General features: G+C 38.6%; 2 protein-coding genes across 2 annotated transcripts; both read right to left on the minus strand.

Moving 5' to 3' along the window:
* Positions 1 to 2,066: 2,066 nt before the first annotated feature.
* Positions 2,067 to 4,276, minus strand: LOC117290102. Its single transcript, XM_033771356.1, has 5 exons — positions 4,058 to 4,276; positions 3,076 to 3,132; positions 2,879 to 2,923; positions 2,499 to 2,738; positions 2,067 to 2,084 (listed from the first exon to the last, which is right to left on the minus strand). The coding sequence occupies exons 1-5, from the start codon at positions 4,274 to 4,276 to the stop codon at positions 2,067 to 2,069; spliced, it is 579 nt and encodes a 192-aa protein (XP_033627247.1).
* A 5,213-nt stretch (positions 4,277 to 9,489) lies between these two features.
* Positions 9,490 to 20,403, minus strand: LOC117290361 (ubiquitin-conjugating enzyme E2 L3-like). The gene is made up of 4 exons (XM_033771712.1): positions 20,112 to 20,403; positions 17,423 to 17,518; positions 13,783 to 13,969; positions 9,490 to 13,178 (listed from the first exon to the last, which is right to left on the minus strand). Exons 1-4 carry the CDS (start codon positions 20,136 to 20,138, stop codon positions 13,030 to 13,032), a joined length of 459 nt encoding a protein of 152 aa, XP_033627603.1. The 5' UTR covers positions 20,139 to 20,403; the 3' UTR covers positions 9,490 to 13,029.
* Between the last annotated feature and the right edge of the window lie 3,583 nt (positions 20,404 to 23,986).

Genomic DNA, 23,986 nt, shown 5'->3' on the forward strand with positions numbered 1-23,986 from the left:
ACTACAACGGTACATAGCGCCCTCTCTTGATTTAAATCATCTTTTCACAATCAGTCCGCTGGTGGTACGGTTCGCACGCAGCGCTAGGAATGCTAGCGTGGCTGCTCGTGCTGTGTGTGTCTAATAATATAATCATGGAGGAATCAGTACCAATAATACAACTCTCACACTTGGGCAAATATTCTTGCGAATATGAATATTTTAAATTTAGATGAATTCGCCCAAAAGTTGCAGTTGGATAGTAAGTATGTTCTCGGTCGTCCCTCACGTACCGTATACGCACGCTTTACCAACAGCACCAATGGCTTACCAATGCATTCGCTGAAATTAAGAAAGCGCTTCGTATTAAACCTCACAGAATGGCGAATGTTCTTGCGAAGAGAAATATTTCAATTTCACGTTGAATACGTCCAAAATGGCAGTTGGATAGTGAGTATTTTCATATCGGTCTCACCCCTCAATCGTCCTCGGTCGGCCCTCTCCTTACCAATTACGAATTGTTTAACATTCCTAATACGAATGCTTACGTACAAACACTTGCCAACTCCTTTATGAAGTTTGCCAACGCTAACGCACGCTTTACCAACGTTACCAATTCGACGGCGAATGACCGCCTTCGCAACATTCTCTGAAATTTAGAAACCGGTTTCTAAATTGACCGATCATCGTAAGGAGGTGGTCAATGACTTGGGAACGTACCGAATTCGTTACCAACGCCTTACGAAAGCAAGGCGAATGCTGCGAAGTTTGAGCGATTGTGAAATATTTCTGCTCGTAATCACATTCGCGAGCATATTCTCCCAGTGTGAGAGTAACATAATGGAGATCAGCATTATTTGCGTCTGTGTGATTTCTTAGCATCTTTATAGAAAAAAAAAAAAGAAAAAAAAAACTTCTTACATGAAAAGTTTTAGTGTTTCAATACATATGCACGTAACCCTTAAAAGCAGTGGACACTATTGGTAATTACTCAAAATAATTATTAGCATGAAACCTTACTTGTTAACGAGTAATGGGGAGAGGTTGACATTGTAAGAAATGGCTCCCTCTCAAGTGACGTAGTTTTCGAGAAAGAAGTAGTTTTCAACGAATTTGATTTCGAGACCTCAAGTTTAGAATTTGAGGTCTCGAAATCAAGCATATATGAAAGCACACAACTTCGTGTGACAAGGGTGTTTTTTTCTTTCATTATTATCTCGCAACTCTGACGACCGATTGAGCTCAAATTTTCACAAGTTAGTTATTTTGTGTTTATGTTGAGATACGTCGAGTGAGAAGACTGGTCTTTGACAATAATAGTGTCCACTGTCTTTAAAGGCAATTGTTTCCCGAAAGCAAATTATACTTGGTAAACAGCGACGGATCGGCTGTTGAAAGTATTCAACATTGAGGCACGGCTTGCTCAAAGTAACGTATAGTTTTTGAGAGATGTCATTTCTCATTCAAATAATAACAGACCATCATCTGAAGATATGAAAGCACGAAGTAAAGCAACAAGGGTGCTTTTCTTTCATTTCTCCTGCACATTCGATGACCAATATTGAGTCCAAATTGTTCACAGATTTGTTATTATGCATACATGTATAATGTTTGGATACACCAAGTGAGAATACCGGTCTTGGACAATAACCAAACGTTTCCCTAGCCCTGGCGGCCTTACACTTTCGTTTTGTTCCTGTGTACAGAGAAAGAGTCCTATATAGGGCTAACGTTTCCCGTGCCTTTAAACACAACTTTGAATGTCCTTATTCTTGGAGCGTAGGCCTACACACCACCAGAGAGAAATCAGAAAAAGAAGAACAAAATGGTTATGCACCGCCGTCTACTTAGACTTGGTTCCAAGTCTTTGATATCGTGGCTTTTTAGTCGACCTTAGCTGGATAGCCGCTAGCGCCCTTTTGTGACCAACCTTCGTCATCTTAGCCTACGAGTTAGGGCGCACCATAGCCTGGATTTATGACGTCATTCTTCGAGGCTCATGGATAAGACAGGGGCCCAGCCTAGGCGCACCATAGCTAAATGTGGGGGCGTTTTTCGCGATCTCAGACTTGAATCAAGTCTACCGTCTACTCGGTGTAGCGCACCTGAAGGAGACAGACCACGAGTCGACGTTGATCACTAAACTTCCACCATGGAGGCATTTTAACTTTCCATGCAACAACCTGTTAGTTATCACCGTGACCACGAGCGTGAAACTAAACCTTGTGGGCCACGTTTTCACAGTAGGTCTACATGTTACGTGATGTAAAATAAAACACTTACATCTGAAGAGTTTTTAAAAAGATCAGGAAAAACAACACCAGCGGTTGTTTAAAAAAATAATTACCTTTAAAAGTAACATAACATAAGAACTGTTTTTTTTAACTTAATAATCACAAAAATTTTCTTGGACAAATTTTGATTTTCGATGTTTTAACAGAAAGGCCACTATTGTCAACTCTCATAACAGACTTAAATATTTTGTTCGCATCATGGCCAATATGGTATAAACCTCTCACATTTTTGTACATCAAAATTGCGAGAGCTGATTGGTCGTAGCGATGCACGTAATATCCCTTCATTTTCTTTTTGTGTGGGTTCTGACTCCCATGTGGTGCTATGCACTCTATCACCATCGAACAGTCCACCCACGGTTGCAGTAGTTTCTCATTGATGTAGGAGCTGTTAACAAAGTACAGAATGCCGCCGCGGGGTTTTGGGGTGAACCCAGTATCCTTCCTGAATGTATCTATGTCAACCTTTAAATAGTCAAACATGGCCGGGTGGGTCAAAACAACCACTGAGAATTTCTCGTTGCTGTTGTAATTTTCCATCAGTGGGATGAAGCCGTGGAATGTCTTAAGATGGTTAGGAGCAAGATGCTCCTCCTGAATCGAACCGAAGAGTCCGCCCAAAAGACGGCGCCAAATTCGTACAGTAGTTCCTGCCAAAAGAGACAAAATGAGAGAGATTGAAATCCACAGTAAATTTTACTTTAAGTTTTACACACTAAAATGTGACAAATGACTCGTGACGTCAGTGTCTGCTAGTTGATTTTTGAGGTCACGTTTTTCAACCCAAACTGGATATGGATACATTTATGAGGGCTGGTTTCCAAGCGTAGTTCAGAAGATCTTTTACGTGAGGAGGGTACTTTGATAATAACAAAGGGAGAAGAAGAAAAAAATGATCTAAACAAAATTATTTTGACGATTCTTTAAAAATGAATATTAGAAACGTTACTGTCAAAAACGTTTATACGTATTACGTCCAATCATTTTGCCTCATTAGACCCTATGGATGGCGCTTTTTTATCCTTTTTTTAAGCGTGTGACGTCACATGCAAGGAGTCTATTCATTTCTTACACAATACAGAACGCGCCACCGAACATTGGCGTAACTTTGGGTGCCAACTCTCTTTTATGCATGTTTGTATACGATTTGACACCCAAAATGACACTCAGGATAGGCACATGTGAGTACGCTGTGCGTATTGCTAAGGGGTCTATTAAAGGCAGTGGACACTATTGGTAATTGTCAAAGACTAGCCTTCACAGTTGGTGTATCTCAACATTTGCATAAAATATCAAACCTACGAAAATTTGAGCTCAATCGGTCATCGAACTTGCGAGATAATAATGAAAGAAAAAAAACCATCCATGTCACACGAAGTTGTGTGCGTTGAGATGGTTTATTTCGAAATCTGAGGTCTCGAAATCAAATTCGTGGAAAATTACTTCTTTCTTGAAAACTATGGCACTTCAGAGGGAGCCGTTTCTCACAACGTTTTATACCATCAACCTCTCCCCATTACTTGTCACCAAGAAAGGTTTAATGCTAAAAATTATTTTGAGTAATTGTCAATAGTGTCCACTGCCTTTAACAACTGATACCTTTTTCCATAACCACATTACTTCGAAGTGAACTGCTGATGTACTTCGCACCAAGTAAGTTTTTATTGCCATTAATTTTAAGAGTGGTTACCCGAACGATATACTTACCCTTTACAAATAAAATTAAATAAAAAACACCAAAAGACGTGTCCATGTTTATGTATAAGCCTATAAGCCATTCTTACTTCTCGAATTTCGCTGGGAATCAGCCCCAAATCGCAGACAACAATCCTCGTGTTTGGCATGACGTTCTGTGCGGTGCTGATCATCACCTTTCCCTCCTTGTAATGGTTTGAAGAGATCGCCGTCACAATTACTGTCCTCTTGGAAATCTCATCAAGTGGTGGAATTTCCTTTTCCAAATCAATCTGTGGATACTTCCTTGTCGTCACCAAGGAAGCCATGTTGTTCCCAACAATTCGAGTGGTTGGGTTGTTCGAAACTAATCGAGCAGTTGTGAGATTGTCCGGTGGAGCTGGTCTGATACCCAGGATATCCCTAGTTTTTGAACTTTGACCCTTCATGACGACGACCATGAAGGGGGAGGTTTTCTGGTGGGTGGTACCTGAAGTTTAAAGGAACTTGCATGACATAATAAATAGATGTTGGAGAGATGTTGTGAGAAACGGCTCCCTCTGAAGTAACTTATAGTTTTTGAGAAAGGTAGTGTCTCACTAAAATAATAAAAGACTTCAGCCGAAGCCTTTTATTATGCATCTGAAAAGAAAAGAAGAAAAAGTAATGCACCAAGGGTGTTTTTTTTTAATCTTTCATAATTTTTTTGCAAATTCGATGACCAATATTGAGCCCAATTTGGTTGACAGTTTTGTTTGTAATATTAGGCTGTGTATGTTGGGATACGTGGGAATACTGGTCTTTGACAATTACCAAACGTGTCCCGCCCGCGGGTCGATTTCACAAAGAATTGTGACTACTTTTGGTAATATTGTCAAAGACCAGTCTTCTCACTTGGTGTATCTCAACATATGCATAAAATAACAAACCTGTGAACATTTGAACTCAATTGGCCTTCGAAGTTTCAGAAGCTTCATTTCGAGACCTCAAAATCTAAGCCTGAGGTTTCGAAATCAAATTTGTGGAAAATTACTTCTTTCTCAAAAAACTACGTTACTTCAGAGGGAGCCGTTTCTCAAAATGTTTTATACTATCAACAGCTCTCCATTGCTTGTTACCAAGCAAGTTGTTATGCTTACTACTATTTTAAGTAATTACCAATAGTGTCCAGTACCTTTAATCATAGGGGATATCAAAAACTTAAGGCTAGTCCTAAGTTAAGGACGAGTATAACTCGTCATAACTCGAGATAAGTCTAGTCTCAAATCTTTGTGAAATCCACCCAGTGCCTTCAAACGAGAGCTGGATAGAACCATGGATCTTAAAAGCAGGCTGTTATGATTGCAGTCCACCAACCTACTAGACTTGGCTCAAGACCCAATCCCATGAAAGTCCTTTTATTTCTGTCCAATCGCCTAAACTCGAGATCACATTCACAAAGTATACAGTTTGACTGTGTTAACGGTATTAATCATGGCGCACTGCACGCTATACGAATTGTGGACACGGGATTTGAATCAAGTCTACCAACACACCAACCCAAACGCCTATACAAAACACTGCTACAAATAATGATTATATTAAATAATGATATATTATAGCCATACCTTGATGATACAGTACAAACATGAAGCAGGTACTGATTACCCCCAATAAAACAGTGGTAGTTTTCATGCACTGGTTACTTGCAGGTGCAACTGGCAATTTTGCCGGTTGCTTCGATGACATGATTGCATGCAGTCTCCTCTCACACAAATATGATGGGATATTTCGTCTTGGACGCGACCAGAAAAATCTTCCGTTGTCTATAAAGGCGGAGAAAAAAATACACAGTTTTGGGTCTGTTTCCTGACGGACGACAGAGCAAACCGAAGACGTTCCTTAAGAAATGAAACAATGTTTTTTTTCTTCAAATTATTCTCTTGCAAATTCGATGATAAAAGTTGAGCAAAACTTTTCACATTTTTGTTATTGTATGCATAATGTTGAGAAACACCAGATGAGAATACTGCACTTTGACAATTATCACCAAACGTGTCCATGTGTCTTTAACATTTCGCCGGAATAACTTGCGGCTAATTTAATCATGTGTCTCTATACCCGATTAAGACACAATTTTGTTTAATTGTAAATTCGTTTGTCATGACCGCTTCTTCTACAATAAAAGAAACCCCAAAAACTGTAGACATAAGTTTTTGTTTAAAAACAATCTATTCGGTGTAGACATGACAAAATTAGCAGAGCTTGTTAAACATCCAATAAAGGATGATCTCAAATAATATATATATATTACAGTTTTCTAATAGCTGGAGTCCATTTAGGAAACATAAAAAAATATAACGAGTCTCATACCTCACGTTAAAACATGGTAAAATGTTTTTTTTTTTCTACTGAACGCTTCTAGCAAAACTTTTGAAAAACGCGGGGTCAAACAAACCTGCGCGACAAGGAATCGTGACGTCAGTGGCGGCTATTTTGTGTGGAAAATAGCACCCTCAGTTGAGCTGGAGAACTGTGTTCACACCCAAATGGGGGAATATCGTCACTGGCGTCAAGAGGTCATTATAATAGATAATAGTTTTTGACTCTCGGCTGAAAAAGCCGCGCGGCCGGGTGCATTTTGAGAGTAAAAATAATGGTTATTAACCGGTATCTACGATGTCTATTTGGCCATAAAAAGGTAATAATTGAAATATTGAGATCATCCTTTATTGGCTCTTTAAAGGAACACGTTGCCTTGGATTGGTAGAGTTGGTCTTTGAAAAGCGTTTGTAACCGTTTGTTATAAAATGCATGGTTGGAAAGATGTCCACTCGTCGACTAACACGGCCATTTATTGGAGTCAAACTGGTGGGTCCCATAAATTGCCGAACGTGTTAGTTCGTAAAGCAAAAGGAAAGGCGTGCAATTTCGAGGCAAATTTGTGTGAATCATTGTATTCTATACTTTTAAAACATCTTTCCAACCACATGGATTTGATAACAAATGGTTACAAACTCTTTTTATAGACCAACTCGCCCGATCCAAGGCAACGTGTCCCTATAATGTAACGTCAGGCGACACATGAAATGGTGACGATAATAGAACAGGACATCAAGTTTGGGCTTGAATACATGAATCATGCAAAATTGTTTGATGAAAAAAAGTTTTACATTTTTAAGTTAATACTAACACGTTCCTTTACCATTCAGTGGCTACCAACCAGAGCAGTGACTGACTCTACTCTGAAACCTCTGACTCTCTGTAAAATAGGTCTTAACACTCTTCAATGTAGATACATTTAATGGATGGAGATTTGCATCGGGGTTAGTATACTAATGTTGGTTTTCCCCATATACACCGATGTGTGTTAGCACCACAGCCATAAAAGTTCTTTATGTCTGTGGTTAGCACTGTATACTCGGTACTTTACCGAGCTATATGTGAACAAAATAAAATCACATGCATACTAAACAGCCAAGAAAAGATGATCTCAAATATATAGATATTACAGTTTTGTAATAGCTGGGGTCCATTATAGGAAACACTAAAAAAATATAACGAGTCTCTTACCTCGCGTTAAAACATGGTAAAAATGGTTTTTCTCCAGAACGCTCCAAGCCAAATTTATGGAAAAGGCGGGATAAAAATGAGAGTAAAATGGCTTTTAACGGGTATCTACAATGTCTATTTGGCCATAAAAAGGTAATAGTTGAAATATTGAGATCATCCTTTATTGGCTGTTTAAACTCGGATGGAATTCGAACCATCTACATATACATAACAACTTAGGCTTATTGTTCCGTTTCGTTTGCCATTGGGTCTCTAAATGGCCTAAGATGTACCACAGAGCATCGCGAATGCAAAATTTTCCAGTAGTAAATTACGCCAGTTCAGCGGGCCCGGACCCCATGCCGTAAAGGCTTCACACTCGCATGCTCACTCGCTGACAGATTTGCCCCCTAAAACTTGTGTGATAGATCCACACCTGAAGATGTTAACCCGAAAGGTTCTACTGCTGCTCACATTTTAAAGGCTTATGTTCGATTCCTTTCTTTTTGCCTCTTATTGGCCTATTAGATTGCACCACAGAATCTAGAATGCAAAAATGTTTCCAGACCCTTCCCTTAGGCGGGCCTAGGCCGTAGATTTGCGTTCTGCTTTATGCTTTATATAGCAGGCTCCATCTTAAATAGATGTGCCACACCCCCCCCCCCCCCCCCCCATCCCCCTAAAATGTCTTGTCTGCCCATGGTAGCGAGGCTCAGTTTTGTAAACGTAGAATGCCTGGTAACGTGGAGTACGCATGCGCAAAAGCCAAAATTCGCCGCTAACCCGTGAATAACGCTTGCCTTAAGCACATAATTCCCTGCTTCCGTAAGCGCCGATTCTGTGCTTACGGTTAGCAGAGCCATGAAATTGGGCCCTGCTTATCAGCTGAAAAGTTGAATGCCTGCATAATAGAGTTTCATGTACTGTCGGTTTACTAGCAACAATTTTACTTTGTGGTGGGGAGGGGGAGCTGCACGTGATTGTCACTCATTTATCTGATATCAGAGAGGTCAAGGTAACGAGCTTAGCACACAATCATAAATTTATCATTAATAAATACTGTGGACAGTTTCCAATCTCTGATTGGTCAACACCCGATCACGTGGGGATGTATTAACGGGCGGTATAAAGACCGGTGTCGCATGCAATTATGTCCTCCATTCAATACTATCCGGAGGACATTATTGCATATGCAATAATGTCCAATGCAATAATGTCCGCCGTACGGTTTTGCAAATGCAATCGTGTCCGCCCGGACACTGCTGAATAATAAAATTGTGTCCGCCCGGACACATTTGCATAATATGCAGTTGTGTCCGCCCCCGTGCAAAACCGTCCTTGCAGTAAATTAAACACCCTTGGTCGACGGAACACGTTCGCCATTTTTTTACAAGCCAAGTGCATGTCATGAATGACATGGGAAATGTTCGGCCGTTGGGTATTCACTGCAACCATAAAAGTGCGTGAATATTCATGCTGCATACGTAGGTTCAGTGTATGCATGCTGCTTACGCGCGCACATACATGTACAGTCATGTACATGTCCAACGGACGGATTTTGCATAGCCCGGACACGATCGCATATGCAAAAGTGTCCGGAGCGGATAGTATTGCATGGCGGACACAATTGCATCTGACACCGGCTTTGGAAAATAGCGAAATTAGCGAATAAATAGTGTCAAACTAGTTTGCGCTTTGCACTGTATCACATGCTTATTCGTGTTAGTTTCATTGCAACTTAGCGCACGTGCACGTACGCTGTAAAAGTATCAATTTTGATGTAACAGGTGCACGCGTATAAACTCATTTGTCCTGCTACATGGACGCTGAGCTGATGCGTGCGTTTTAACGCACAAAGAACAGCTATCGTCCAATCGAATGCCTTCTTTTCCTCGCACTGTTATTCGCTAATTGACAACGGGATTTTGTTAAAGAGGGCTAGGTTTGTCGTCACAGTTATCTTAGGAATACATTTGTAGATGCAAATAAGATTAATACCCAATTTATCTAGTCATGTTCAATAACTATTTAACAATTTTATTACACACACAAAAAATACTGCCAAAATGCATTTCAACAATTACAGCAATGGGCGTTAGATAGAGGGTTGTATTTGGATTAGGTTTCTGCACTTTCGGCAAGGGGGTGTGGAGTGCCTGTAATATTATCTCCCGTTAGAATTTTATATTTAAGAAGGGAGAGAAAAACTACTGCATGATCAAATATTTTACAAAAATCAACCAACAATAACAGCCATGGAGCTAGAAATAGTTGCATTTAGTTTTTCGGTTTTCGGTTGCGGAGTACTTGTAATGTATCTCTTACAAGATAACAACTACTGAAATAGTTTTTAGAAGATATTGCATTCGGTTCTGAAGATTGAGAAATTTAACAAGAACTTTACAATTGCTGGTAAAGAACTTCCAGAGTGTAGCTTGAAGAAGTGGTTGATGATAACATCAACATAGTTTTATTTTGCAACACGTGCGGTCTATCCTGAACACTTACAAGGAAACTGTGACCCTCTGAAATCGCAATGGAATCAAATACAACAGATCGCCCAAAGGTACTTGGCACGATTTGTGGCCCCCTCAACAGATGGAGAATGAGAGAATAAGCCATTTGTGGGTTAGATTTGAATATGCTGGTACAATGACATGCTTAATCACAAGTTACCAATTAAATTTGAATTCATCAGACTATAGAGACAGTTGTTTTGTCAAATGGTTTTGGGCAAGCTTTTGTATACAGATGAGCAAACCCTGGTACCATTGTGTCGTTCAGAATTGTAACACAATTCTCAACTACGCTATTACGCAACTACGAAAAAGCTTGCCCCTAATCATGTGACATAGCAACTGTATCTATAGTCTGAGGAATTTGAATTTAAACAGTAACTTGTGATCAAGCACTACATTGTAACAGACAATATTCAAATCTAACACGCAAAATGGCTTGTCACATGAATGTGCCGCCTCATTAACATTGTCTTAATACATTGCTGCTCTCAGCCAAGGGAGTAAAAAGTGTCTCTTTTACTAATGTTTTTCTTGAAACATCTCCAAACAAAATGTCTGATAGTATCCGACTCTTTTATCTTTTCAACTTTTCAAAACGAGTGCAAGCTGGAGAAAGTCGTACAATGCAAAAAGTGAACAATACCCACTTTCGATAGCGTGCTTTTAGTGCTTAACAGCACGATGAACTTCTGAGTGAATACAAAATAAAATGGCAAAAAAATATCAAACGATTATACAGCAAAGGAGCACTGGGCCAAATTTGTGCTTTCCGTTTTAATCAAAGACAAAAACATGTCCTCCTTCCCCTACAAATTATTGTTGAACAATGTGCATGCAAAGTATGCAGTAGCTATGATAGGGCTCGAAATACCCACTGGACCATTAGCCAGTCTAGTAGTGTTAAGCATTTGACCTTTAACCCCACAACGAAAGCAGTGAAGTGTTTTTTTTTTTTTTTCAAACACATTTTTAGAAGATCAACTCTTAAGATTTGTTTTACTAATGTCAGCTTTAACTTAAATTCTTAACTCGAAATGAACACCCTAAAAGTTCAGCAAATGTTTGAAATAAATGAACAGAACTTTAAGGTCAACTGAAAAATTGTAAGATCTAGTGGAAATTCGAGCCCCTGTAAATATGAGCAAGTTGGACCGCTTTTTATATCGATAACACTGGTGGAGCGTTTTTCACAAAATTGCGTTGGTTTTCTTTGATCTTTGATCATGGCTGTTTGCAACTTGCTGCTGAACCCATGGTTAAGCAAGCAGGAATCATTCTATCAAGGCACAATGAATTGAACCGAGACATCAGGGCTCACTCACTCAACGACATAAAGTTATTGCCGAGGATATTAATTTGCTAAGCCTTCCTCCCCCCCCCCCTCTCCCCCAAACAACAAAGTAACTTTCGACTGCCTGTAGTAATACGAATTGCATGGCAGTTTACCAAGTAACCCATTTCTGCTATTTTTTAAGTGCTTAGTAACTTCTGAGCAGAATATACTGCTTAGCAAATTTAGCTGCCATGACCCAAAAATGGTGGAGCCCCAATGGCAATGGTGTAAACTTTATCAAATTTTGGCTGGTTAAATTTTTCTGCTGAGCAAGATTTTTCTGTGCTTAGCGAGTTCTTGTGGTTTACAGGCCTTTTGAAACTGAGGCCAGCTTTATGAAATCGAGTGCTGGTTTGTGATGATAAAAACTTCTCCAACCAATGTCAGCCGTCAAACTTGCTCTTAGAAATACATCGCCTAACCTACTGATTTGAAAATCTTTTAACTTAACTCCTCTGTTCCATGTGTGGCTTGAATAGTAGTTTCAGAAAAGTAGACACATGGGATATCAGCCCATAACTGGAATGAGCAGCTGTGGCTTCAGCTTGATCATCACGTTGAAAGCATAGTATGCCTATAACACCCTTAGTAACAGCCGTAGCCGCAATCCCCAATTCAGTCACAGTCTGACAGAACTTTATAAGGCTGTGGCCATCTGGATTGATTCCCTATGCACTGTCATTAATACCACAATGATTTGGTATTTGGAACTGACTAATTTGCTTCACTTCCAGACTCGGGCTATGTCCGCTAGATTCGCACATGGCCTCAGTTGGGCCACTTTTATTTGTGGCTACAAGATGGCTGCTTCAAGATTTTCACAAACCCTATGCATTTTGTTACCTTGGACCTTTCTCAAACCTCGGATTGGGCTCCGTTTCCGGCTTTGGCTTGGTGCGCTGCATGCGCCTTGGAAATGCATCTCGACCATCAGGCCTTTTTTTTTTTGAACAGCATGTATTTTGCCAAGTTGGTTTAAACAGACGAAGCCTGAAACCGAATCATGTATTGCAGTTTAGCAAGTCCTTATAAAGGCGCTTAGCAACAGTCATAGCCGTAGTCGCCAATTCAGATCTGGCCTCAGACTCCCTGTACAACAAGTTGATAAACCTATGGCCTTGCTTATAGGTGGGCACCAGACTACTGTTTTTGTTTTCTTTTTTTCTTGCTTCATTACTTAGGAAGAAAACAGGGTTTACTAAAACGCGATAAAGTTGTAATAGAATTAAATAAACAAAAAAACATCTCTTTACGATCAGTATTAAAGTGCAAATATCTTGGCTCCTCTTAAAAGTAAGCCATTTTCCCCGCAAATCTTTCATTTTACAAACACTTAGAAATGAAAAACATGATTCCATCAAATCAGTAGCAAGTTACTTAAATCATAAAAAGAAACATAACTTATACACATTTCAACTCTTTTCAATCAAAAGCTACCCCCCAAAAAACAGTATGAACAAAAAATCCAGGTGATTTGTTTTCTGATTATTTTTGGTTGTTTTAAACATGGAAACAAAAACTAGTTATGTGAATCTGTATACAATTGATGAATCAACCTCTACCCAGACTATCATGTGTCAATTTTAATAATTTTTTGTAATAATTTTTTTTTTTTTTTTCTACATTTTTAGTTTTTTTTGTATGTGTGGGTTGTGCTAAAGTTCTCTAATCGTTGGCCCAACCATGTAGACAGCTGCACCTACGGACGCTTCTCCGCATGTTTCTTGGTATGTTCCTCGGCATTTCGCATGAACTTCTTCTTGTCTTTAGTGTATTCTTCGGCGAGTTCACCTCGTAGCGGGTGCTCCGGTTCTGGGTCATGGACAAGGGCGACTAATGCTTGGATAACTGCAAGGAAAAAGGGTAGAAAATATAAAAGAGAGACCATTTCAACATAACTGAGTCTGGCAGAAGCTAAATTTGTTCTGCTTCCTGCAAGCGAAAGCCATTGCCATTTTGAAAGATGACAGTCAAGTACCCTAACTTGGGGTGTCATGGCAGAGCGGTTTAGGTTTGTGGACTCAAGTTCAGTCACGCCCTTGAATAGGGCACTTTATCATAATTGCTTCTCTCCATCCAGGAGTACAAATGGGTACCAGACCGAGCTGGGGAGTAACCTGCTATTGACTGGTGTCCTGTCCAGGGGGAATAGAAATATTATTCTCTGTCATAATTTTGGTCAATAAAACCAAAAAGTACAAACACTGCAGTATTGGCTCGAGACAGACTTTACTTTTACTCTTATCAGAAGACGTTGTTACGGGTGCACATTTTTTTGATATGATAGATTGTTCTGGAAATGTGTTGACATTGGGTCCATGGAAAAAAGTAGGAATATTTTTAAGAGTACAAGGGCTGACTTTTTCAGAATTTGAGGCAAGATTGGCACGGAATGACCCACTTTCTAAGGACGGCAGTAAGACGGTGTAAACGTAAATGATTGCCTACACACCTTGATCTGTCTTTGTTGCTGGTTTCCAGTTTTCGGGACTGATAATAGGTAGGCACACTTGACCCTTCTCATCGATGTTCGGATGGTAGATTTTGGTCTTAAATGTGATCTTTGGAGGCTTGAACGGGTACTCTGCCGGAAATATGATTTCTATCCTGAACGCTCCTTTGTTAAATGGCGGTGTTTCCTGGTGAGAGACAACAATTCAAATGGTGATTATCAAATGATTGGTTTATTTTAAGAAACTTCACAAAGAAACGAGATTGATCGTTACTGTTTATAACTCTGCTAAGCAAGGTTCTTACAAGAACCATATATCAGACCTTAAGTTCAGTACTGGCAGGGCTCAAGATTAACACTGGACCATGGACCTAGGCCAGTGATTTGTTAGTCCGGCCAGCAACCTGACAAGTCTGGCCGTCTTTGTGTTTTACATTTGAATAAAATAATAATCATACCTCACTGTGCAATATACTAAATAAACAAAATTATGTTCAAAAGTTGTCTTTGATTCTGGTTAATATCTTTCTCTTGTTAATGAGATCAATCTTGTCTTGTTAAAGGCACTGGACACTATTGGTATTTACTCAAAATATTGTTAGCATAAAAACTTACTTGGTAACAAGCAATGGAGAGCTGTTAATAGTATAAAACATTGTGATAAACGGCTCCCTCTGAAGTAATGTAGCTTTCGACAAAGAAGTAATTTTTCGCTAAAATATAAAAATTTGATTTCGAGACCACAGAACTAGATTTTGAGGTCTCGAAACCAAGCATCTGAAAGCACACAACTTTGTAAGACAAGGGTATTTTTTCTTCCATTGTTATCTCGCAAATTCGACGACCAATTGAGTTTTGTGCATATGTTGTTGTGCATATGTTGAGATAAACTAAGTGAGAAGACTGGTCTTTGACAAGTACCAAAGGTGTCCAGTGTCTATAAAATTAAACAGTGAACATGCTTAAACAAAAAGTTATTTCTCATTTAGATTCTGGTCTTGTCAACAAAAATTCTGGGGTCGGTTTCACAAATAGATAGGACTAGTACTAATCCTAGCTAGGAGATAAAAAATTAAAAAGGCTATTCCTAAGTTAGGACAAGTTACTCGTCCTAACTCGAGATTAGAATAGTTTTAACTCCTTAAGAAATCCACCCCTGGTCCAGTAAAAATGTTGAGCTGCAAGCCCTTTAGTCTTGTGGAATTTTACCCCAAATTTGAGCTGTGTACAGCATGGCCAAACTAACCATTCGACCACAACACATCCTAGACGGTGATTTACAAGGATAATGCCTCGGTCTAACAAATCCATACACCATAACCCAACACCAAAACTGTTGGACTGTCTGATTATGGGGGTACGGCTAACCCCATGTAAAGCATTTACTAGCGCAGTCCTAAGCCCAACACTATTCAGTAACTCAATACCCAAAACTGTTGGACTGTCTGATTATGGGGGTACGGCTAACCCCATGTAAAGCATTTACTAGCGCAGTCCTAAGCCCAACACTATTCAGTAACTCAATACCCAAAACTGTTTGACTGGCTGATTATGGGGTACGGCTAACCCCATGTAAAGCATTTACTAGCGCAGTCCTAAGCCCAACACTATTCAGTAACTCAATACCCAAAACTGTTTGACTGGCTGATTATGGGGGTATGGCTTACCCCATGTAAAGCATTTACTAGCGCAGTCCTAAGCCAAACACTATTCAGTAACTCAATACCCAAAACTGTTTGACTGGCTGATTATGGGGTATGGCTAACCCCATGTAAAGCATAATCAGTTTACTAGTACCCAGTCCTCAGCCCAACACTATTCAGTAACTCAACACCCAAACTGTTGGACTCTGATTATGGGGGTGTGGCTAACCCCATATAAAGCATAATCAGTTTACTAGTACCCAGTCCTCAGCCCAACACTATTCAGTAACTCAACACCCAAACTGTTGGACTCTGATTATGGGGGTGTGGCTAACCCCATTTAAAGCATAATCAGTTTACTAGTACCCAGTCCTCAGCCCAACACTATTCAGTAACTCAACACCCAAACTGTTGGACTCTGATTATTGTGGTATGCCTGATCCCAAAAGCATAATCAGTTTACAAGTGCAGTCCTCAGCCCAACACCATTCAGTAACTCAACACCCAAACTGTTGGACTCTCATTATGGGGTGTGGCTACCCCCATGTAAAGCAGATTCAGTGTACTAGTGCAGTCCTCAGCCCAACACCATTCAGTAACTCAACACCCAAACTGTTGGACTCTCATTATGGAGTGTGGCTTCCCCCATGTAAAGCAGATTCAGTGTACTAGTGCAGTCAGTCCTGAGCCCAACACCATTTAGTAACTCACCACCCAAACTGTTGGACTCTCATTATGGTGGTAAACCTGGGGTGGATTTCACATGGAGTTAAGACTAGTCTTATCTCGAGTTAGGACGAGTTACTCGTCCTAATTTAGGACTAGCCTTAAGTTTTTTATATCTCCTAGGACTAGTCCTATGTTAGGACTAGTCCTAACGCTAACCCATTGTGAAATCGACCCCTGATCCCATGTAAAGCATCAGTTTACTAGTGGAGTCCTCAGCCCAGCACCATTCTGTTAACACCTTAACAGTTACGGTGTAACTGTTGGACTCTGTTTATTGGGGTATGGCTAATAATAATAACAAATTCTTATATAGCGCATTTCACAATAAACCGTTCCAATGCGCTTTACATTAGTCCCCTGGTCATTGGGCCAATAAACATCCCTTTAATCTTTCTCAGCTCCCATTAGGTAGTATACAGCCCCGAGCTGCTGTGGCGCTCCGAAAGCTTTTCATTCACAATATCAACCTCTACCCTCGCAGAACTGTACCCATTTATACCCCTGGGTGAAGAGAAGCAATTATAGTAAAGTATCTTGCTCAAGGACACAAGTGTCACGACTGGGATTCGAACCCACACTCCGGTGAATTAGCACCAGAACTTGAATTTGATGCTCCTAACCACTCGGCCGTGACACTCTAAGTGTTACAGTCCTTAGGCCAAACAGAACTATACAATAAATGTTGTTGGAATTTGAAGGGTTACTTGGTATGGGTTAATATACAATCTCCATTAAACAGTACATTTAAGTTTTGTTCTTCTTCAAATAAAAAAAACATCATGTGGTTTTTTTTTCTACATGGTTGTCTAAAAAATTACCGGTACCTTTTAAAGCCCTGATTTTTATTGGAACACGATTTTAGAAATAAAAATGTGTAGAACATTTATTTTAATTGTAAGTACCTATTAGCTCTAAAACATTTTAATTTACCTCACTTGTTTTTTGTTTTTTTGTTGATGCATTTGACAAGGGCTTGTGTGTGATACTTCTATTCAGATATTTAGATTTGTTTCAAATAAAAAGATAATTTTGTTGTATTGTCACGAACATGAGTTTATTGTTTTGTTTGTTTGCTGTTGTTGTTGTTGTTTTTTTTTTGGGGGGGTGGGCATTGTAAAAGGGGGTCGCTGGGAACCCCCAAACTTGACATGTTTAAGGCAATGACAAACGCTTCATTTTGTACAATGCTCATGTTGCATTGTATCTATCTAACATGGCTTTAGACAGCACAGAAAGTTACACAGTTATATTCTACATGGTGTACTTACTGGGACTATAAGGCCCTGCCAGTTTAAGATGTTTGCTTCACTGACAATTATGTCTTTAAAAATTGCAAATTCCGCTTTCCTTATGTCGGCTAATTCCTGGAAAATGAGGAAGAGAACAGAAAAAACTAATGAGTTATGAAAATAATTACAGTGTATACCTGTACATCTTGTCACACCGACTAAAATCTTTTACCAATCTCATACTAAAAAAATTCACACATCAGAATAAATAATATAATAAACTCATAGAGATATATATATTGACAAGAGCGCTAACACCTCGTTATACACGCAATAAGGTTTTGAAGCCGTGTGGGCGCATCCATGTTTATGTACCAACCAATACAAAAGCTTGAAATTTGGTACGGCAATTGTACGGCTATTTGCATGATAGTGCGTTTGTTCTTTTTTTATGTGTCATCGAACCAAAAAAATGCAGCAAATGTGAACGCACAATCTGCTGATGAGCGTACAAACTGCAAGCGTCATGTGCTTCATGTTTAAAAGGCGTGTATACTTTTTTTAGTATCTCAATCAAGTTGAACTTATGGTTTTCGTAGCGCGGACGTACGCGATTGGGCAGTTGTGTACGTAAGCGCACATGTCGAATGTAAAAAAAATCATGTCAATGTGTGTCAAAATCGTTCCGTAGTCGCGCAACACATCAAACATGTCTGCGCCCAGGGTGGCTTCAAAACGCAGAGCAAGTTAGCGCTTTAGTCAATATATATAGCTCTATGAATAAACTACTAAAACAATTCGTCAAAGCATAAACGTTTCTTTTTTCACTTCAAGGTTCAAGAATACATTTATTTCCATACTCTCTTAAAAGAATAACGACAGTTATATGTTTAACGGAGTAAAGCATTAAGTAACAGGTTGTTAAAACTAAACCTTACATATATCTACAAGATAGATTTGATAAACGTAAACATCCATCCTCCCAATGGTTGCAGACCAGAGGCTTACATTACAACTCTATAATAAATCATGTGCAATTTTGACCATTTTTATCAGACATGTGACCAGATTTTTCTTGATTTTTCCACTTTCAAAATATGTGACTTTCATTCTGCACCTTCTAAATACACGTTACGTTAAATCCCAATTGATAACATGAGGCAAATTTAATGTTGTTAAGACCTGAGCAGAGATCCCAAGAAGTAGACTCTATTCTTATAATGGTCCGAACTTTCGAGAAAATTGGGATCAAAGATTTTTTTCCACCAGGATATTTACAGGTCGCAACGTGTTCAGTAACAAGTTTTTAAAACGTTGTTGAGGCCTAGCGGGCCTAGGCTGAATTGCGTCCATTTCGATGCAGCACCATTTTTTTATGTATTGCCAATACATAAAAAAATACTATTGGGTTTTGAAAAACATTAATAAGCGTTTTGTTTTTAACAATATTTTGACGAGCGTGATTTGCTGAAAGGTGCGGGCCATGATGGAGGTTAATTTCCTGACGGCCTGGCAACAGTTCGGTGTGTGCGCACACTCCTTTCAGTGTTACTGTTAACGCTGCTTCTAATCCGTTTTCTGGTAATTTGGGTTTTGAAATAATTATATTCTTATATTTCTAATAATATTTCTAATAACTTCAAGCTTTTTATGGGCATGTCGAACTGAACTTACATCAAATTACATACCGAGGCCTACCACGTAGAGTGAAAATCAAACATTTTCAATTGGGTGCCGAGTTTGTATTTGTGCATGTGCCGATTTGGTTTGAAAGGTGCCGAAGTGACCGGTACCGTCACGTCATGACCGTCTCTTTTCGGTCCTACTCCTTGCCGTCAACTCGCCGACTTGCCGTCAACTCGCCGCCAACTCATTTTCGTGCCGTCAACTCATTAAATTTACATGAAAAATCTATAAAAAGGGGCATGGAAGTGTTAAGTCTGGGCTAAACTACATATTTCTCATGGTTTTCGGTACAAATTCATTTACCAAAACGACTTTGTGTTGATAAAAAAAAAGTACCAATCATTGACATCTTGGGCCAAGACTAATCATTATGGAAAAGCAAGATGGCGGCCGACAGTTTTTCGGCATCGAGACATTTTTTTCACGAGAAAAAAACTCAATTTTTATTCCGAAATATGACCCAAAACTTACGCGAATTCTCTTTGAGCTGATACTTTACAATTCTATGCTTCTTTTGTGGATTTTAAATGTATATTGGAGGAGTTGACGGCGAGTTGACGGCGCAAGTGAGTTGGCGGCGAGTTGACGGCAAGTAGTAGGACCCTCTCTTTTTGATCAGGTGATTGTTGCCGAATTTGGTTCAATCAAAGTTTGTGGTTGCCGATTTTTTTTATGTGTGCTGGAGTGAACAGTATATAAAACGTCATTTATGTAGTATAACTTTAGGACTCGACTCTCTGATTGAGAAGAAGCATGAAAAAGACACTGTCCATTTCAGTCACCATGGATCAATGTCCATGTCAGTAAACTGCAGTTCATGATGATGTAGTTAACGATACGTTTATTCGTCGGCCATGTCGTTTTCAACTTCAAAACTTAAGGCAACATAAAACATGATTTATTTCAAAAAAAATAAATGACACCTCATCATAAATGCGTCATATCTCAACAAGACAATATTTAACATTTCATTCTTCGATTCTGCACAACAAACAAGGTCGAAACAAGGAGAAAAATGAATTATTTTCGAGAATATTTCTACCTTTGTTAATCTCCTGGTGGCCGCCATGATGTTGCAAACGTAAATTAGGTTTTCACTGGTTCCCCATCAATCGATGCTCGAATTGTATTGCTTAGAAATTGAAAACCAGCGGATGCACGCCCTGACAACTATTTACACCGGTAGTGGGCTCGTTTTGCTTTTTTGGCAAATAAAATCTAATTCTAAGTTTTATTACCATAACAAATAAGAACAAAAACAAATCAAAAACTAAATACTCATTATGGGAGGATTGTGTGCATTTCTGATGGTCAGAGAACTATTTTTATTAGTTTATGATGGACGTAGTCTCGTTGCGCCCGAGAGTTCAATACGGAAGTAAAATTTGTAGACATGTATTTTTTTTTCACATGACAGTTTTGGACAGCATTGACCGTGGTGTGTGCGTTCAATATCGTCCTACAAACAGCAAATTAGTTCAGAATTAAAAACATCGAAACGTGATGTCATTTCACAACCGGTTCGGAAACTAATTTAATGTGACACATACAGGCAGTGGACACTATTGGTAATTGTCAAAGACTAGCCTTCACAGTTGGTGTATCTCAACATATGCATAAAATAATACCTGTGAAAATTTGAGCTCAATCGGTTATCGAACTTGCGAGATAATAGTGAAAGAAAAAAACGCCCTTGTCACATGACCGATACAACAAACACACAATTGAAATGTAATCACAACGGTTAGGCCTATAGAACGTTTTTACAACACCTGTTCTTAACCATATAGTCTGGTAAAATAACGTCGAAGTACTCATAACCACGAAATCATAACGATTACAGAAAGATATAAAAAAAACTTGTAAACCATGACAATCAAATAGTTATAAGGAAACGTTTACAAAAAGTTGTAAAATGTACGTCTTCGTGTATATTATAATCGAGCCGTTTATCACAATCAAGCGTTATAGTAACTTATGCAAAAAGGTCACAAAAAGCATCTATATAGAGCAAAATCTTAACGTTCTTGGTTCAGAGAACATTAAATAAAATTTATTAAATTTAACCCAATTATTATGAAACCAATTGCCAATCATGATCGTTAAAAAAAGGTCCGAACAGGGGCCGTGTCCTACCCCAACGTCACAAAAACGTAATAAGTAAAATAGGCAAAACTACATTAATTCCAAAACATTAACATTGTCCTCAAAAACATATTGTTTTATGATCATAGCTTGAAAGGATCTTTCTCATCTATAGTGCATTTCTATTTTTTTAAAGAACCTTTTACCCTCTTCCCTCTGGGCCCTGAATTTGTTCCGATCCGGGTGGAATCTTCAGTATTTACCAAGGTAAACCATGAAGCAAGGTTTGTGTTTGTGTGGGATGGGGCGCGCGTGGCAGACTAGCGTTGTTTACTTTTTGATCGTTTGCGCATGTGTGTACCGCATAGCCTCACTTTGATCCTTGGCGCTCTGATCTGACGGTTGGTGGTGGTACGTTTGCAGACCACTTACCAGCCCACACTCACTTGAGTCAGGTCATACACTGCTCTGCTCTTCTCGTCATATTCATTAAGAGATTATCTATATTTAAACCACTGCAGGAGAATTTTATCCCAACTTGTGTAGGACAAAAAACACAATGTCCACAGATTTATACACTAAACTTACACAGTTTGAAGATAATGATAGTAGAAAGCTTCCCTGAAAATATTACGTGCTGAGGTGCTGCAGTTTTTGGGAAATGAGTAAAACAATGTCAGCACCTCGGTAAGTAGTATTTGAAGGGAAGCTTTCCACTATCATCATCTTCAAACCCTGTAAGTTTAATGTAAATCTATGGACATTTTGAAAAGGTACCCAAATCCGTTAACCCATTCTTTGCTTCATACATCGTTCAATTGGTTTTCATAATTATTAGAGATATTTAATAAGTTTATTCACCATCGTTTGTGTACTTGAGTCGTCACATCAAAAAGCTCTAACGGAAGTCACAATGACTATCTCCACATTTCTTTGGAAGTTGTCTCTGTTTTGTTATTCTTAACACTTCAGTCATTGCGTATTAATTATAAGAAGTTTAAAGTTACTTTTGATTGGTTTTAGATTTTTCTATCATTATGAGGTTTTGCTCAATTACCTGACTAGAGTTTTTAGAGAAGCCTTTGTCTATGATGTAAGATAGTGCCTTAGTAACTGTTGGCTTGTAGAACTTCTTTTGCCTCTATTCATTTATTCTCATTGATTAGTTATGAAGCATGTTGTTTGCCATCCACTTCTTTATGCTCAGAATATACATTTGGAAAGGGAAGACAGGGCATAATTCACTTCCGCATTGATTACAAGGGTCGAAACGAAATGTACAAGAGCGATCTGCATTAAAGTGAAACATAACATTTGTGTAGCACTTGATTTTAATTATTTGCAACAGGATGAGTGTACGAAGAGGAATGGGGCCAATTACAGAGCCTTGTGGCAAACAAGTTAACAGATTGTGGATCTTCACTCTTATTTGAGCGATTACAAAAGTATGACTCAAACCATTTACATACACTACGACGAAGACACCATGGTCAACTGTGTCAAAAGCTGCCGACAGGTCCAGCAACACCAGCAAGACAGCCCGCCGATTGTCAAGAGCAGTCCAGACATGATATCGTTTTTGACTCTCACTGCACTCCGTCTCCGTGCTGTGGCCAGACCTGGGCCCAATTTCATAGAGCTGCTAAGCACAACAAAATTGCTAAGCATGAAATTTCTTCCCTGATAACAACAGGGTTACCAGCAAATTTCAATTTGTTACATAGTGCTTGTTACTGGTATTCAGCTTTTGTTTGCTTATCCTGAAAATCACATGGAAATTTGGTTGGTAAACCTGTTTTTATCAAGGAAGAAATTTCATGCTAAGCAAATTTTTGTGCTTAGCAGCTCTATGACATTGGGCCCTGTAGGCAGACGGATACAATATTTGAGTGAGATTAGTACTATCACATATGGTTATTAACACTGCACAGAGATGCTTTTTCAATGATCTTAGACAAAAACGCTGTATTCGAAATTGGTCTGAAGTTCTTAGGATGATTGTTACAGTCCAAATTGGGTTTCTTCAGAATGGGTGTGACTTTGGCTTTGACACTCTGCCTTAAAAAAAATGTGCATATCTGTATTTTTACCAAGCTGTTATACAAGATTATGTAAACATACAAAGCATTGGAGTCAAATTACCTAAAATTTACTGTCAAATATCAAGTATTTCTACAAACAAATTTACAATGATTTCTGTACTCGTTCTAGAACACACAAAAATTTAGTAAAATTACTTACTGAGAAACATTGGTCATGTATTTTTACAAACCAAAATACAATGATTTTTGTAATAATTCTATTCTGTAGAATACAATTTTTTTTAGTAAAATTGCCAAAAACTTCCTGGAAAACATTACTCATGTATATTGTGTAATCCATCTACAAAATTCTGTAAATATACAACAAATTGAGTAAAATTACCTTAAACTTATGAAAAACATGACTCATGTAGTTTTACAAATTTACAACGATTTTGTAATCATTCTACAAGATTCTATAAATATGCAAGAAATTTAGTAAAATTACCTAAAACTTAATCATTTCACAATGATTTATGTAAATTTACGGAAATCGTCCCTTTTTACGTGTATAAACACTTTTAAATTGAATTTACGAAATTTGTATTAAAAAAATGTGAATTTTACAATTTTTTGTCATTTTGCAGAAATATGTCAGTAAAAATACAAATACAAATGATTTGTTTTCGTTTTGTCTGTAAAACTACATTTTTTTCTACAGTGTAGGTATCAAACAGTACACCCCGTTATGCCCTTATACAACTAGGTATAAAACAGTAAACCCCTTATACAACTAGGTATAAAAAGAAAA

The sequence above is a fragment of the Asterias rubens genome, chromosome 5 (genome assembly GCF_902459465.1).
Source record: "Asterias rubens chromosome 5, eAstRub1.3, whole genome shotgun sequence".
Lineage (NCBI taxonomy): Eukaryota > Metazoa > Echinodermata > Asteroidea > Forcipulatida > Asteriidae > Asterias > Asterias rubens.